General features: G+C 34.3%; 1 protein-coding gene across 1 annotated transcript in view; it reads right to left on the bottom strand.

The window, feature by feature from the left end:
* Window positions 1–14233, bottom strand: part of MTREX (Mtr4 exosome RNA helicase) — a 90848-nt gene that overhangs the window by 21758 nt on the left and 54857 nt on the right. The window contains exons 19-21 of the mRNA XM_045565655.1: window positions 12139–12267; window positions 4709–4819; window positions 2443–2631 (exon numbers count right to left, since the gene is read on the bottom strand). Coding sequence (XP_045421611.1) covers window positions 2443–2631; window positions 4709–4819; window positions 12139–12267 — 429 coding nt within the window. The remainder of the gene's footprint in view (window positions 1–2442; window positions 2632–4708; window positions 4820–12138; window positions 12268–14233) is intronic.

The raw sequence follows: 14233 nt of genomic DNA, 5'->3' as shown, positions 1-14233 counted from the left end.
TTCCATATCCATGATTCAACCAACTATGGATCAAAAATATTGGGGAAAATTAAATTGCACCAGTACTGAACATGCAGAGACTTTCTTTTCTTGTCCTTATTCCCTGAATAATACAGTATAATAACTACTTACATAGTATTTACATTGTATTAGGTATTATAAATAATACTAGAAATGATTTAAAGTATACAGGAGGATGTGCATAGTTTATACACAAATAGTACACCATTTCAGATCAGGGACTTGAGCACCTGAGGATTTTGGTATCCACAGGAGGCCCTGGAATCAATCCCCTACAGATACTAAGGGACGACTGTGCATGCCTGAAATGCATGGATACCTAGGTATAGGGGCTTTTACCCACAAAAGTGAGATCAGCTTCCTTTTCCACTTAATACATTTGGACTTCTTTTCCAAAGAGTACATATGAATCTACCTCATTTTTCTTAATGGCCATGTTAATTTCCAATGTGTGGATAGGAATATTTCACATATCTAATTCCCAACTGATGAAGACTGAGGTTGCTTATATTCATTTGCTTTTTCAAACTATGCTACGAGAACATCCTCTGTATTGCCTCACTTTGTAGTCTCAATTCCTAGAGGTAGGAAAGTTGGGTTAGAGGGTATAAGCACTTAAAATGTTGACAATTGAGGGACCAAATTTTGAAGGCTTTTTAGGAAGGGCTAAGGGATGCGAAATGTGTCCTGTAGTCACTAGGAAGCCATAAAAAGACTTGTTTTTCCCTAAACTGCTAACTCTTTGTATTTTTCTTTCATTAAAAAAAAAAGCACGTTACAGACAACAGGGGGAGAGAAAGGGAGGAAAAAAAATGAAAAAGATCTACTATAATCTCACTGCCCTAACACAACCACCTTAAGTTCTCCTTTTAGTCTTTTCCAATGTGTATTTTTATTTTTGCCAAGTTGTTTAATCATGGGCCATATCAATTTCAGATCCTGCTTTGTTCATCTAATGCTTGTGCATAAGCATTCTTCCATGTTATTGCAGAGTCTTCATAACAAGTTTATTTGTCCCCTTCACCTAGACACTAATGCCTTTTTCAGTATATTTAAGCTGCTCAATAATGGTTTCAACCATTTCCACAGATGCTTTCCAGTCAACATTCAACCATGCTCAAGTCTCCCTGTTCTTGTATTGTGGAAACATTAAGGCTGACCCTCTCGTGGCCATGTGGGGAGTGGTTGGAATCAGGTAGGGAGCAGCTGCAATGGTTCTAGTGAGGTATGAACAGGCCAGGATCACAACTAGATACTTGAGGAAATAACTAAAGCTTTTGTGTCTCGGTTTCCTCATCTTGAGAAGCACCTGGCAAGTTTCCTGGAAAGGGCCTAGAAGTACTTCATGGTAGACTGGAGCATAGCGAAATATGTGTTCACTAAGCAAGCAGTCACCGTGTTCCATAGGATACAGGGCCACATGATGTTAGCTTACAAAAAGCTATTAACAGAAAGGGAGAAGTGCTTTTTAACTACGAACTAAACATATTACTCTATTAAACTAAAAGAATTTCTACTCATGTATTTATCCAACCAAGACTGGGCATTTACTTTATAAAGATGATCATTATGACAGAGTGTAAATAAGTTGAAATGAAACACCTGACCTAAAGGAGCTTAAAATATAGTTTGTGAGACAGAGAAACAGATGTATTGGGTAAAGGCTGGGATGTGATAAAAGTTGAGAAAGTACAATCGCAAGGAGTTATAAGTTTCATGAAAGAAGTGAGATTTGTAGAGTATAAAAGATTCTAGTTGAAAAGAAGTGGATAGTGGGAAGGAATATGTTCACTTCAAAAAGCTTTTTCTAAATTCATTACAGATAATGGGTATAAAAATGCTTTTACCAATGAGAGATTATAGCTAATTACCCTAAAAAGCTGAACTACTACCACTTGACACTACTAGGATGACTATAATAAAAAACACAGTATGATATGATTCTATTTATAAGAAATGTCCAGAACAAGCAAATCCATACAGACAGAAAATAGATTTGTGGTTGCCTGGGGCTGAAGGATAGAGGGAGCAGATAGTGATTGCTAATGGATATAAAATTTCTTTTAGGGGTGATAAAAATGTTCTGAAATTAGATAGTGATGATGGTTGCAAATATCTGTGTATGTATCATTAATAAAAACCACTCAGTTGGACACTTTAAAAGGGTGGGTGTTACCTTGTGTGAATTATATCTCAATTTTTAAAAAGCAAAAAATTTTAAAAAACCATACATAAAATACCAACCTAGAGCAAACGAACTTTATCTTGTCTTGCTGATAAGAACTGACAGGTTACATACAGAGCTGATAGTTTTAAAAGACAGACATTTTCCTGTTTTAGCTGATAGTACAAGAAAATGAACAATACCGATTCATTTATACACAGAATTCTACTAAAAAAAAAAAAAAGTTTCTGCCATACCTGTGCTTTTTTTTCACAAAGTGTATACACAGTTTCCAAATTTGGGTCATTGTGAAGTGGATGAGAATACATTCGATGCTCAAAAGCCTCCACTTTCTGAATGACTTTTTTCAGTCCTTGATCTTGAATACCCATATCATCAATAGGATCTAATAAGGGAACACCATCAGGAAAACGTTTCTGAACTTCCTAAAACAAAATATGTAAAATTTATTTTTCATCTTATAGAGATAAAATTAGTAAGAGTAAACTACATCAATATTTCCTTTTTTTCCCTATGCACATGGACATAAAAAAAAAAGGATGGTACACATATAATTTTTTCTTTTTTCCATTTAAATTGTAGGGCATTTTCCCACTGTTTTTGAAAATTCCTTTTTAATGCTGTACTATAATTAACTGATATAGGGATGTGTTATAATTTACTAATAGGTCTAGTATTACATAGTTCAGTAGTCCTGGAGGTGGCACAACTTACTAATAAAATGATCATTGTATATTTAGGTTGCTGTAACTTCTTGAAATCATTAGTAATCCTGTATTGATCATCTGTTATATATAAACTGTTTTCAATTTCAGATTATTTCCTTGGGGTTGATTCCTAGGGAGAGCACTACTGAGTTGGAAGATTTAAACTTTTTAAAAGGTCCTGATTCTTTTTGCTAACTTTTTCAGGCACATAATTAATGATTATATAATAAGCATAAGAGTACAGAGAAGGGATAGCTCACTATAGGCTGGTATCCCGCTGGGAAACTTTCAGGGTCCTGGATAGGCCTTCAAGTTAAGATAGAATTTGGCTGGTTAGGAATTAGGGTATGGGGGTGGGAGCACATTAATAAAAAACATAAATGTAAAGGGTTCAAAGTCATTTTGAACATTACCATCCTAAATATGTAAATAATGCAAGGTTTTAATAGACTGATATCTTTGTTAAGTGCATATAGTACAACCTGGCCAACTTTTACATAGAAAGAAACTGAGTCACACAGGTAAAAAGTTCAAGAACAGAGAAAACACTAAAATTGTAGTTCTAAATTTTAAAAAGGTGTAATTAAGTAGCAAAAGGGAACTCTTTAGTCATTAAGTGAAGGAGTCTGTTAGCAGGCTCATTTTCCTGATTCTTCTTCTTCTTCTTCCTTCTTTCCCAATATGTGGTGATCAACATAAAGGTCTACGAAGGACCAAGGAAAACAACAGTCTAACCTTATTTAAATACTGAAGCAAAACTGAGAGTTAGGTTATTGCTAAAGTTAATGTCAAAGCTGAAATATCTCATCACCAGACATAGCACAGTGATGTTTAAGGCAAATAAAGACAAACCTGAAATTTGTCAATAGACCTCAAGAAAAATAAATTTCAATTTAAGTTTAAATTTAGCAAAATGAAAACTGACCTAATTCAGAAGCACAAAGTGATCAGTTTTTTCACAATAATGGCATTATTTATGCTAACTTAATGACTAACGTGTATTTCTCCTCAAAACTATGCTGCTATTTTGAAAATATTAGAAAAAACAATTTCAGTGGGACTTTATACTTCAGTGAACTTAAAATATTTATTTACCACCAGACTATTAGTTTTTAAAATTTCTATAGTGATTTTTTGAAATGATATCCACATCTACATAAAATTTTTGTAAAACTGTCAAGGAAAATCATTCATTTCAGCAAGCCTACCTATGGAACATAGCTTAAAAAGTCCTACTCTACACTGAAAGCATCCTATTTATCTTTGTTTTCTCAGATTTTAGTACAAAGCCTTCACTGCACAGTAAATGCTATTCAAAGGTTTACTGACTAAATACGTCACTTCTTTTTTCTACTGGAAAATTAAATTTTCTAGAAAGTCATAATTTTTCCTATTGAAAAAAATGATTTCATCCATTTATTAACTATATTCGAAAATGGTTACAAGTTCTGGCAGCATATTATTTTATACATAATAACTTTTAATAACAGTCTATAGTTATTTTCACTTATAATGAATAAAGTAGAACATATTTAGCATATAATAGTGAAGATTAACGGTGCAGTTTTCCTTTGTGAGTACTCCTTTAGTAACTCACTTTGTTAGTGGATTCAAAGAGAGGACAAATATGCGTGCAGATCTGCTGCCACTATTTTTATGAAAAATAATTGCCATTATTGGTAGTATTTATACTTTTTCTGAAAGAAAGCAATAAATATACTTAAAACATTTCAGTTACCTCTTATTTACATTATATATATAAACTTCATATTTAACTTATAAAATTAACACATACCTGTATTGATTTTAAAACACTCTGTCTATTGTCCACTGGCCGAAGGTCTTTAGGAATATAAAGTCTAACACTGCTGATAGCAGACAGGAGATGCACCAAAACTGGGACAACCTATGAATGAAAAGTTATATGATATTACAATTTAAATTGCACATATTCATATTCTGCTATTTTCTAAACTTTGATTTTTAAAAGGAAGGTGCATTTACAATATGTGACAGGTGTAAGAAATACATAATAATCACTGTGGAGTAGCTCCCTACACAAAAGCTTGTATCTTAGTAGAGACTATATTTAAAAAGCAAAAACTAATTCAAACCTCTAAATAACAGGAAAATAAATGATACATAAAAATAAGAGATCTCCTCAGTACAGAATCCATTCTTTATTCATTTTTGTGCTCTTAGTTCTGGCATTTTTTGAATATATAAAAGTACTACAGTACTACAAAAGAACAAGACTCCTGTTGAACAGATTTAGATGGCCAAGTAAGGTTCATGAAACTTCTGGATGGGCCTGAATGAAAAGGAGATGAAAAAAATTATTTCAAGCAGAGAAAACAGCACATTCCATTAGATACAATCTTCAAGAACACCTATCTATACACTTTCTCCCATGCTTTCTCCTATCAATACCCTGTGTTCACTGTCAAATTTTGCTCCCTTTAAATTGCTCTTGAATCCAGAGGGCCTCTATAAACTAGGGCAAGGTTAATGTTTTCACAGGCCCAAATCAGTCAAAATGTTGGTCTCTCATGCCTACTTTTACACTTATCACCAATGAAAACACAATTGTCATTGGCTTGCTGATAAATATATTCACAGTCCTTTATTGAACAAAAAAATGGCACAGTGGTTGAACATGTGTTCCAGCATTAAGACTGCCTGGGTTTGAAGTGAAGTCTTCAGCTAGTCGCGTGACCTTGAACAAATTAACCTTTCTAGACTTCAGTTTTCCTCATTCATAAAAATGGGGATAAAATTATATCTATTTCATGAAACTATTTTGAGAAATAAGATAATGTATGTAAAAATACTTAAATTAGTACCTGAAGCACCTCTTAAAAGTTATTTAGTGTAACAAATGTCCAACACATGTTAACAAATCTGTATATAACAGTGTTAAAATAGCAGAGGTCATTTACTCAAATGCCAAAGAGAAAAGGTAGACAATATTTTTTAGTGGTAATAAGTGACAGAGACTGAAAAACTAGAGAGCACTTGTATGATTTAAAGAAGACAACTACAATTGTGCCAAGCAGGAATGCAGCACTAGTGTTTTAAGATCTTTCTTTTTTTTAAAGCCAGAAATCCAAATTATTTCAAAGTCCTGATTTTTAAAATTTGACAAGTAATTTACATTTTCCCTATTTCCCAGCCATTAAAAAATTAGTATTTTTCCTGCACAGCAACATTAATAGCCAATGTTCTATCTGAAAACAACTGAATAATACCATGAATTGTTCACTGTATTTTCTCAACAAATTTCTCTACTATGTGTTTCGAACTGTTAATAGTCTGCCAAATGGTATAAAAATTAAAAATAATTCACTTGGCTTTGGAGAGTAAGAATATTTTTTATGTATTTGTAATCGAATTCAATATGCACAGGTATCTAAGAATTTCCTCCAAAACAGAATAAAACTATTCTGTGAAAACTTGATTCAGTCTGAAGACAGAAACAGTCTTATTTCTAAGGCTGATTCCTATAATAAACTCCATCCAAGAAATGGTCAACTAACATATTAATGGTAGAAAAGAGACTACAAAGGCCCTCCTATAAATGTCTCCTTAAGTACAAGAAAGGGAGATCCTAAGACTTCCCTAATTAGAAACATGAATTTTTATAAAGGAGAAATTAAATGTTTAAAAACCAAATAATCATCACATAGAAGGTAGGTTAAAAAAAAAAAAAGTAAAACACCAAATAAATAGTTGTGTGGGGATGAGGGGAAACTTCCCCTCTGCCCAGGAAGGTTCACTGAAAGATCAACTCACAAAAGGCAGATTAATAAGATAAAGAGATTTATTTACTGTGTGCATGAAGAGATCACAGAGTGATTACCCAATATCCCAATGGGGTCCAGAAATTTATATACTCTCATTTTAGAGAGGAGGGAGAGATGAAGAACATAGGTAATTCTGTTTAGGGGCAATGAATGGTTACTAGGTAGGATGAATAGATATTTGGGAGAATGAATGGAAGGGGGAAAACAGATGGACTTATAAATGATTCTCTTCACAAATTAAGTTAACCTGAGAGAAATGTATACATTTAAAATAATTTGGGCCAGGTCTGGTTGCATTCTTCTTTCCTGTAATATATTGAAATAACAGGAAACAGAAAATTGTTCTTTTTGATGAATCTGGTTTTTCAATGAAGAAAGAGGGAAAGCCCCTTTCCAAGGCCTGTTGATCTCTAAGGGCCTTTAATTCAAAATGCTCTTTATATGAAGGAGTCACATTTTGGGGTGAAATTTCCTGAGCTCCTTCATTCGTCACAAAATTATAAATCTCTAAATTCACAGACATTTTAAAATGTATATTTGCATATGGTGTTTACACAATTTTCTAAACCTAATTACCTTTATAAAATAACTTAGAATTCAGATTCATCATGATGCAACATTGGTCTATATAAATCCAAATAATTACGTGGGCAACTATTGGAAACTTGCTAGAATACCAATAGCAGAAAGTATTTTTATCCTTAGACCTTTCAGATCTTTACAAGTTTGCTATTACAATTTCCCCTTAAATACGCAAATGATACGGTAGATAAAATAAGAAGTCAGTTTTAAGTCAATACATTATAAATATATTTCAGGCAACTTTTCCAAATCAAGACTATTTGCTACAATACAATATGGTTTTTGAATTTTTCATTCAAACAAGCAGGCTGTTTTTTGAACCAACTAAATTTTAATCAAGTCAAGGCAGACAGTTATTTAAACCAATGTGTTATTGATTATATTTCTGATTTAATAACAATTGAATTTGTGTCTTGATCTAATTTAAAAGCTGACTAATAATCCACTGAATGTACTAGATGTTTTCTCTAAGTTTATACAGGACAATGTCAGTGAAAATGGTAGAGCAAGGGCCTCCAAAAATGCTCTTTTCCATAAAAGCAATGACAACACTGGCAAAAATTGTCCAAAACAACTTCTTCAGAATTCTGAAAGTTAACCAAAGGTTTGCTGCAATCCAAGAAGCATTCATTCAAGAAAAATGGCTGACTTTATGTAAGAACAGCGAGCTCTGTGGCAGTTTTAACTTATCCTCCTCCCTCTCCCACTCCCTAGCCCCTCAGTAGCTTGAAAACCAACAGGCTACAATCACAATGAAAATCAGTCTGGCAGCCATTGGAGGGAACAGAATAGGGCTGGAACCACCTCAATGGCACACTCACAGAAAATTGTCATTATTCACCTGTCTTGTGGTTCCCTGGAAGACTCCATTCACAAGGCTGTTTTTATTTGACCTGAACTTACCCAGTACAAACAATCTTTTCCCTGGGGGCATTTACTGAAAATAGTAAGAGGCAATTGTTAACACCATGGCTGCCCAAGGTAGCAGATGGCAGCTGGGGCAAACAGCAAATTAACCAGACAGCTAAAAGGAAAAGCTGGGGAGGAAGATGTCCATGGGGAATATGAAAAGCTCTCATACATTTCTGAGAATCTAATTGAAGGCCATACATAAGGCTATGTGCATGCTCAAAAAAGACTAAAAAGGCCCTAGAATATGCATACAAAGACCCTAAACAAAGAAGGGGAACTTAATGACTGCAAGTATTTAAGGAAGTCTCAGTACAATTAGTTGCCCACCATTAAACTAACCAAGCAGAGACCTCAGTGGCCATATACAATAACAAAAAAAAAAAAAAAAAAAAAAAACCTTACTAGAATTAAGAGGTAACTAAACAAAAAAACCAACTACAACAAATAGCAACAAGAATAAACTCTGGGGGAGCAGGAAAACTCTGATTTACACAGTTGCTACATTATTTAAAATATCCAGTTTTCAACAAATTGTAAGGCATGTAATGAAACAACAAAGTATGATCTACACACATAGTTAAAATAGCAGTTAATAGAAACTGTCTCCAAGGAAGCCGAGAATTTTTACTTAATAGACAAAGAGTTTAAATCAGCTATTTTAAATATGTTCAAAGTTTACCCCCCAAAAATCTGACTTTGATTTATATTACAGTACATCTTTAATGTAAACTACAAAAGTGCCCAAACTGCAAAGTCTCATTCTATCACAACTATTGGCATCTTGATCCTCAAGCAATTGTTACATATCATAAGTATATAGTTATGATCTGTAATCTTCTATTCCATGTCCTTTTAAAAGATATTTTTATCTAATGCTGATGCTAGAGAGTTCCTTGCCTAGAGAAACAAAAGAGAACTCACTTATCTAGACCCCGCAATTATGGTCTTCACTCACTGATGCAGAGTCTCATTTAAGTGTTATGAAGTGGCTATGACAAGGGGTAGTTGTCAGACACATTTGAAGATGGCAAAGCAACAGTGACAAAACTGCAAGCAATCATTAGAACACAGTCTAAACTGTTAACCTCTGTTAATCAATCTAATCCAAAGCTGGTGTATAGAGAGCGCTCTTGAGCACGTGTGTGCGCTCTCCCCCCCCCCACACAAACGCACGTGTACACACAAGGAAAAGAAAGTTCAAGAATACTTATTATATTTCACAGGTAAGAGGAAAAGTCACTTTAGAAAGTAGTCTTGTACAAAGGTTGATAAACAGCTAAATTTGGCATCACATACAAAGTCACTGAAGGGAAAGGATGATTATGGAAACTACTTCCACTCACACTTCATGCAATGGAAGGCTGCTACACAATCACTGTGGCTGAGAGCTGAGGTTTCCTTATACATTGCCTATGAACTATTTCCCTATGTTTAGCATTCCTATTCAAGATAGTAATCTACACAAGTTAACAATATAATATTCTGTTTCTTAAGATACAGACCTCTCTGTATTACTCTTATGCCTTTGTCATTCAGCCACAAAGAGGAGAAATGTGAAGTTCTTTCTAAAGAGAATGTTTCATGCTATGCACATGTTGCTTCCTTTGCTGGTAATGTAATTCTTGTCTAAAAAAGTTCTTGTGTTCTTACAAGTTTGTACAAATCTCACTACTTCCTTTATAAAGGCTTCTTTATTAATTAACCTCCCTGGACAGTTTTGAAGCACAAAATGCCCCCCCAATAAGCTGGAATCGCCTTGAAATCACAAACACATAAAATTCATGTTAATCCCCCTCCTCCAATTTCTTTAGCAGTGTAGACTGAAACAAATGGAATAAAAAATGCCACAGGAATAGAGGAAAGACCCTCGGTTTGCCCAGGATTCAGTGAAGGCTTCCCTGGAAAGGTTGTTTATTGAACTGAACCAAATCATGATTATTAAGGATGGCAAAGTTTCTTGGTATCATTAAGTAAAACACACACAGCAGCTAGGCTTAATAAAATTTTGGCCTAGCCCAGAACAGAGAGAGATAGCAAATAGGTTTCACCTAAAATGCTAACTTCAAGGAATTAGTCATAGCTGCCTATATAATTTTCTTGAAAGAGTGAGCTTTCAATGTGAGAGAGTGCTATGATTTATTAATAATGTCTGCCAAGAGAAAGGGAGAATGTTGAGATGTGTGCCACACATTTGCTATTCCAAGCTGCAATAACTCCTAAGGTCCCTTTGGATACGATGAATATGTACCAAACTGTGGGAGTTTTAGCTTCATTTTTGATTAAGCAATCAGTAAAATAAATGTTAGGCAAAATATACAAGTTTCATCTGCTGGTAGAATTATGGAGGCAAACACATTAAAAGACTGAAAAACAGGCCAGGCGAGGTGGCTCACGCCTGTAATCCTAGCACTCTGGGAGGCAGAGGCAGGAGGATTGCTCAAGGTCAAGAGTTCGGGACCAGCCTGAGCAAGAGCAAGACCCCATCTCTACTAAAAATAGAAAGAAATTATATGGACAGCTAAAAATATATATAGAAAAAAATTAACCGGGCATGGTGGTGCATGCCTGTAGTCCCAGCTACTCGGGAGGCTGAGGCAGAAGGATTGCTTGAGCCCAGGCGTTTGAGAGTTTGAGGTTGCCATGAGCTAGGCTGATGCCACAGCACTCACTCTAGCCCGGGCAACAGAGTGAGACTCTGTCTCAAAAAAAAAAAAAAAAAAAAAAAAAAAAAAAAAAAAAAAAGACTGAAAAACAGAGAACAAAGGCTAGGTAGTATTCAGAATTATAAATAAACTTTCAAAAAATGGTTAACAATGAACTGTAGTTTTAAATGCTGTCAAGTCTGAAACCCATAATGATTTATTGATCCGAAGAAATAGTCTATAATGTTGCAGTGGTAGACTTTACTTTCTACAAACCAATCCAAGTATCATTATACAAGTATCTTATAACATAAAACAAGTATCTTACAACAAGTGTCATTATACAAGTATCAGTATCAAGTACCACATATTTAAAGCAATGTTTAAAAATAACAGAATTCCACTATTAGACTTCAGATACTTTGGAATCTCTACAATAAGATATCACCAACAATTGTTTTTATTTATACTAATATAAAAATAGAGTAACATTCAAGAAATAGGGGCATCTCATGTGGCAAGTCAAATGTTTTACATTTAGTTAAATGCATATGCAAATTGAATGATTTTAAATGAGGAAACGGGCAGAAGTTTTCGTTATCAAAACAATGCTTGAATCATTACAGATGCTCCTTGACTTATGATGGGATTATGTCCCGATAAACCCATCGTAAGTTGAAGATATCGTAAGTAAAAAGTGCATTTAATACAGGAACACCTAACCTACCAAACATAACTTAGTCTAGCCTACCTTAAACATGCTCAGAACACTTACATTAGCCTACAATTGCCCAAAATCATTTAACACAAAGCCTATAAGAGTCAAATATATCATGTAATTTATTAATGTTCTACTGAATGTGTATTGTTTTTGCACCATCATAAAGTCAAAAAAATCCTATGTCAGGGACCACCTGTATTTCCATGGGAATAGAAAATAAACACCATGGATGGATTCAAACTGTAAAATCAGTCAGTCACAGTGATAATGAAAAATCTTTATAGCCCTGGTAAAATACAGGGGCATGTGAACTTTAAATTATTCTCTTTATCTTTTACTTTGTCATTATTTTCCTTATAATAATTTGATAACATACAAATAAAACTGAAGTCTTATTAATCATCCTACTTTTAGATGGTTTTAATAATATACCTCAAAAAGTTCTGAAAACTTCTAATTTAGAAATCATGATAGTATGTTCATTATAATCACATTCAGAAACTGTAGTGATTAAAAATAATTCACAAAAGATCTAAAATCTGAAGATGAAAAGTAAAGTACAAACCTGCATCTCCCCTTTCTCATCAGGTTTAGCTGGTTTTGCAGCCTCAGTAGCTGAATTTTTCAAGCTCTCTTTGCTACAGCGTAGAAGTACTTCTACTACATATAATGGATCCAGCTCACCAGAATTAGGCTTGAAAGAAAAAAAAAAAACAGGATAAAAGTTCATTAATTCATAAAAACTGGCCCATGAATTTTAAGTTCCATGTGTACAGGGTCTGTTTTATCAGCACTTAGCATTGTGACTAGCACATACTGAGCAGCAAATGTTGATTTTATGAAATGAAGTCTGTCTTTCTGCATTCTTCAACATGCTCCACTGGATGAGAAAACAGAAATCACTTGGTATTTATAAATTCTAATTTAGTATGTAAAGGAAAAAAAAAAATCTCAGGACTCCCAAACTCCTATGCCAAAGGGAAAGTTAAGCCAAGAGGCTGAGTGAAGCAACACCCTCTTCCTAATGAATAGCTGTCACTTCACAACTTTGTGTCAAAGCATTTGTACATCAGCCAGACCCTGTAAGCAAAGACCAAAGGCCTCCAGCATCTTCAGATGACTGCTCCCACAAATCATCCCAAAGTAAATTCTTTGCTGACATCTAAACCTTCCACAACATGTATCCTACCATAAACAAGAACATGCCAATTGTAACTAGGTCTACAATCTAAGTGTAGCTCCTAAATCTAAAGTCTGTTACTTTCCACACTGATAATGTGATTGAACACCGATAATGTAGATTACAAATTTATCTTCCCTGGTGCAGAACAAGATGAGATCAATCATTCCTCCACCTACCAAGAGGCATCTGCAAAAACCGATTCTTCCAACTGTTCACCTTATATTATAAAAAAATGTAGCTATACCGGGCACTAAAGTCTCACAAAAATGTAACCACTTTACTGCCTGTCTTCCTACATGCCTTTCCCCTCTTTAAGGACATGCATAAATACTAAACCTCCTGAAAATCTCTTTGGAAAAAACAGCCACAGATGCCTCTGTGACTCACATTTTTTCCGGGGTGTGCCCTCAAGCTCTGGCTTAATAAACTTCGATTGATTGAGACTCTTGCCTCATACACTCATTCTGGTAGTATGATCACCGTCAACCATGACACAGAATGCCACTTTAAAGTTTCTAATAATTAGTTTATAATTTTATTTAATATTATTCCAGAATTAGAAAAAGAAAAAAAATTATCAGTGAAAAAATTTAATTTAAATCTTCAAATCGCCCTAATTAAACAACATAAAAAACAGATCGATTATTTTACAGATTATACAGGCATTTCTATAGTATGATTCCATATCTTTTTTTTTTTTTTTTTGTGACAGAGTCTCCTCTGTTGCCCAGGCTAGAGTGCTGTGGGGTCAGCCTAGCTCACAGCAACCTCAAACTCCTGCGCTCAAGCAATCCTTTTGCCTCAGCATGCCAAGCAGCTGAGACTACAGGCATGCACCACCATGCCTGGCTAATTTTTTCTATATATATTTTTGGTTGTGCAGGTAATTTCTTTCTAGTTTTTTAGTAGAGACGAGGTCTCAGTCTTGCTCAGGCTGGTCTCGAACTCCTGATCTCAAATGATCCGCCTGCCTCAGCCTACCAGAGTGCTAGGATTACAGGCGTGAGCCACCACGCCCGGTCCCATATCATTTTTTTAAGTCTTTTTGCCTTTTATACTCTCTAGTAAAACTATGATTCTCAAGATATGAGGACTAACCACATCTTCTGCACTATGATAATTTATGTTTGAGTAGTGTCTTTCAAATAGTTTTAGTAAAGAATTTCTCTATATTTTTAAATAAAATATTTTAATAATCTCTTTTGCATAAAATAGATAAAAGGAAGGTTTCTTTGATTGAAGAAGAAACATTACAAAGACCAGATTGCTTGGCCTCCACCCAGGACAATCCCTATTAAAAGATGAAAATTTGTCAATAAATGATAACAAACCCCTATCTAAAATCTATTCTGCAATAAACTACCAATTATTTAACGAGAATAAGACATACTTCCATATACAAAAAAAGAATGCAATCAGTTATTTTAAATTATTGAGTTCAAATTTTCTCAAAGAAAGCCTAAGATCCATTTCTCCA

The sequence above is a fragment of the Lemur catta genome, chromosome 12, assembly GCF_020740605.2.
Source record: "Lemur catta isolate mLemCat1 chromosome 12, mLemCat1.pri, whole genome shotgun sequence".
Classification (NCBI taxonomy): Eukaryota; Metazoa; Chordata; class Mammalia; order Primates; family Lemuridae; genus Lemur; species Lemur catta.
Note: the sequence above shows the minus strand (reverse complement) of the source record. Positions and strands in the feature narration are given on the sequence as shown.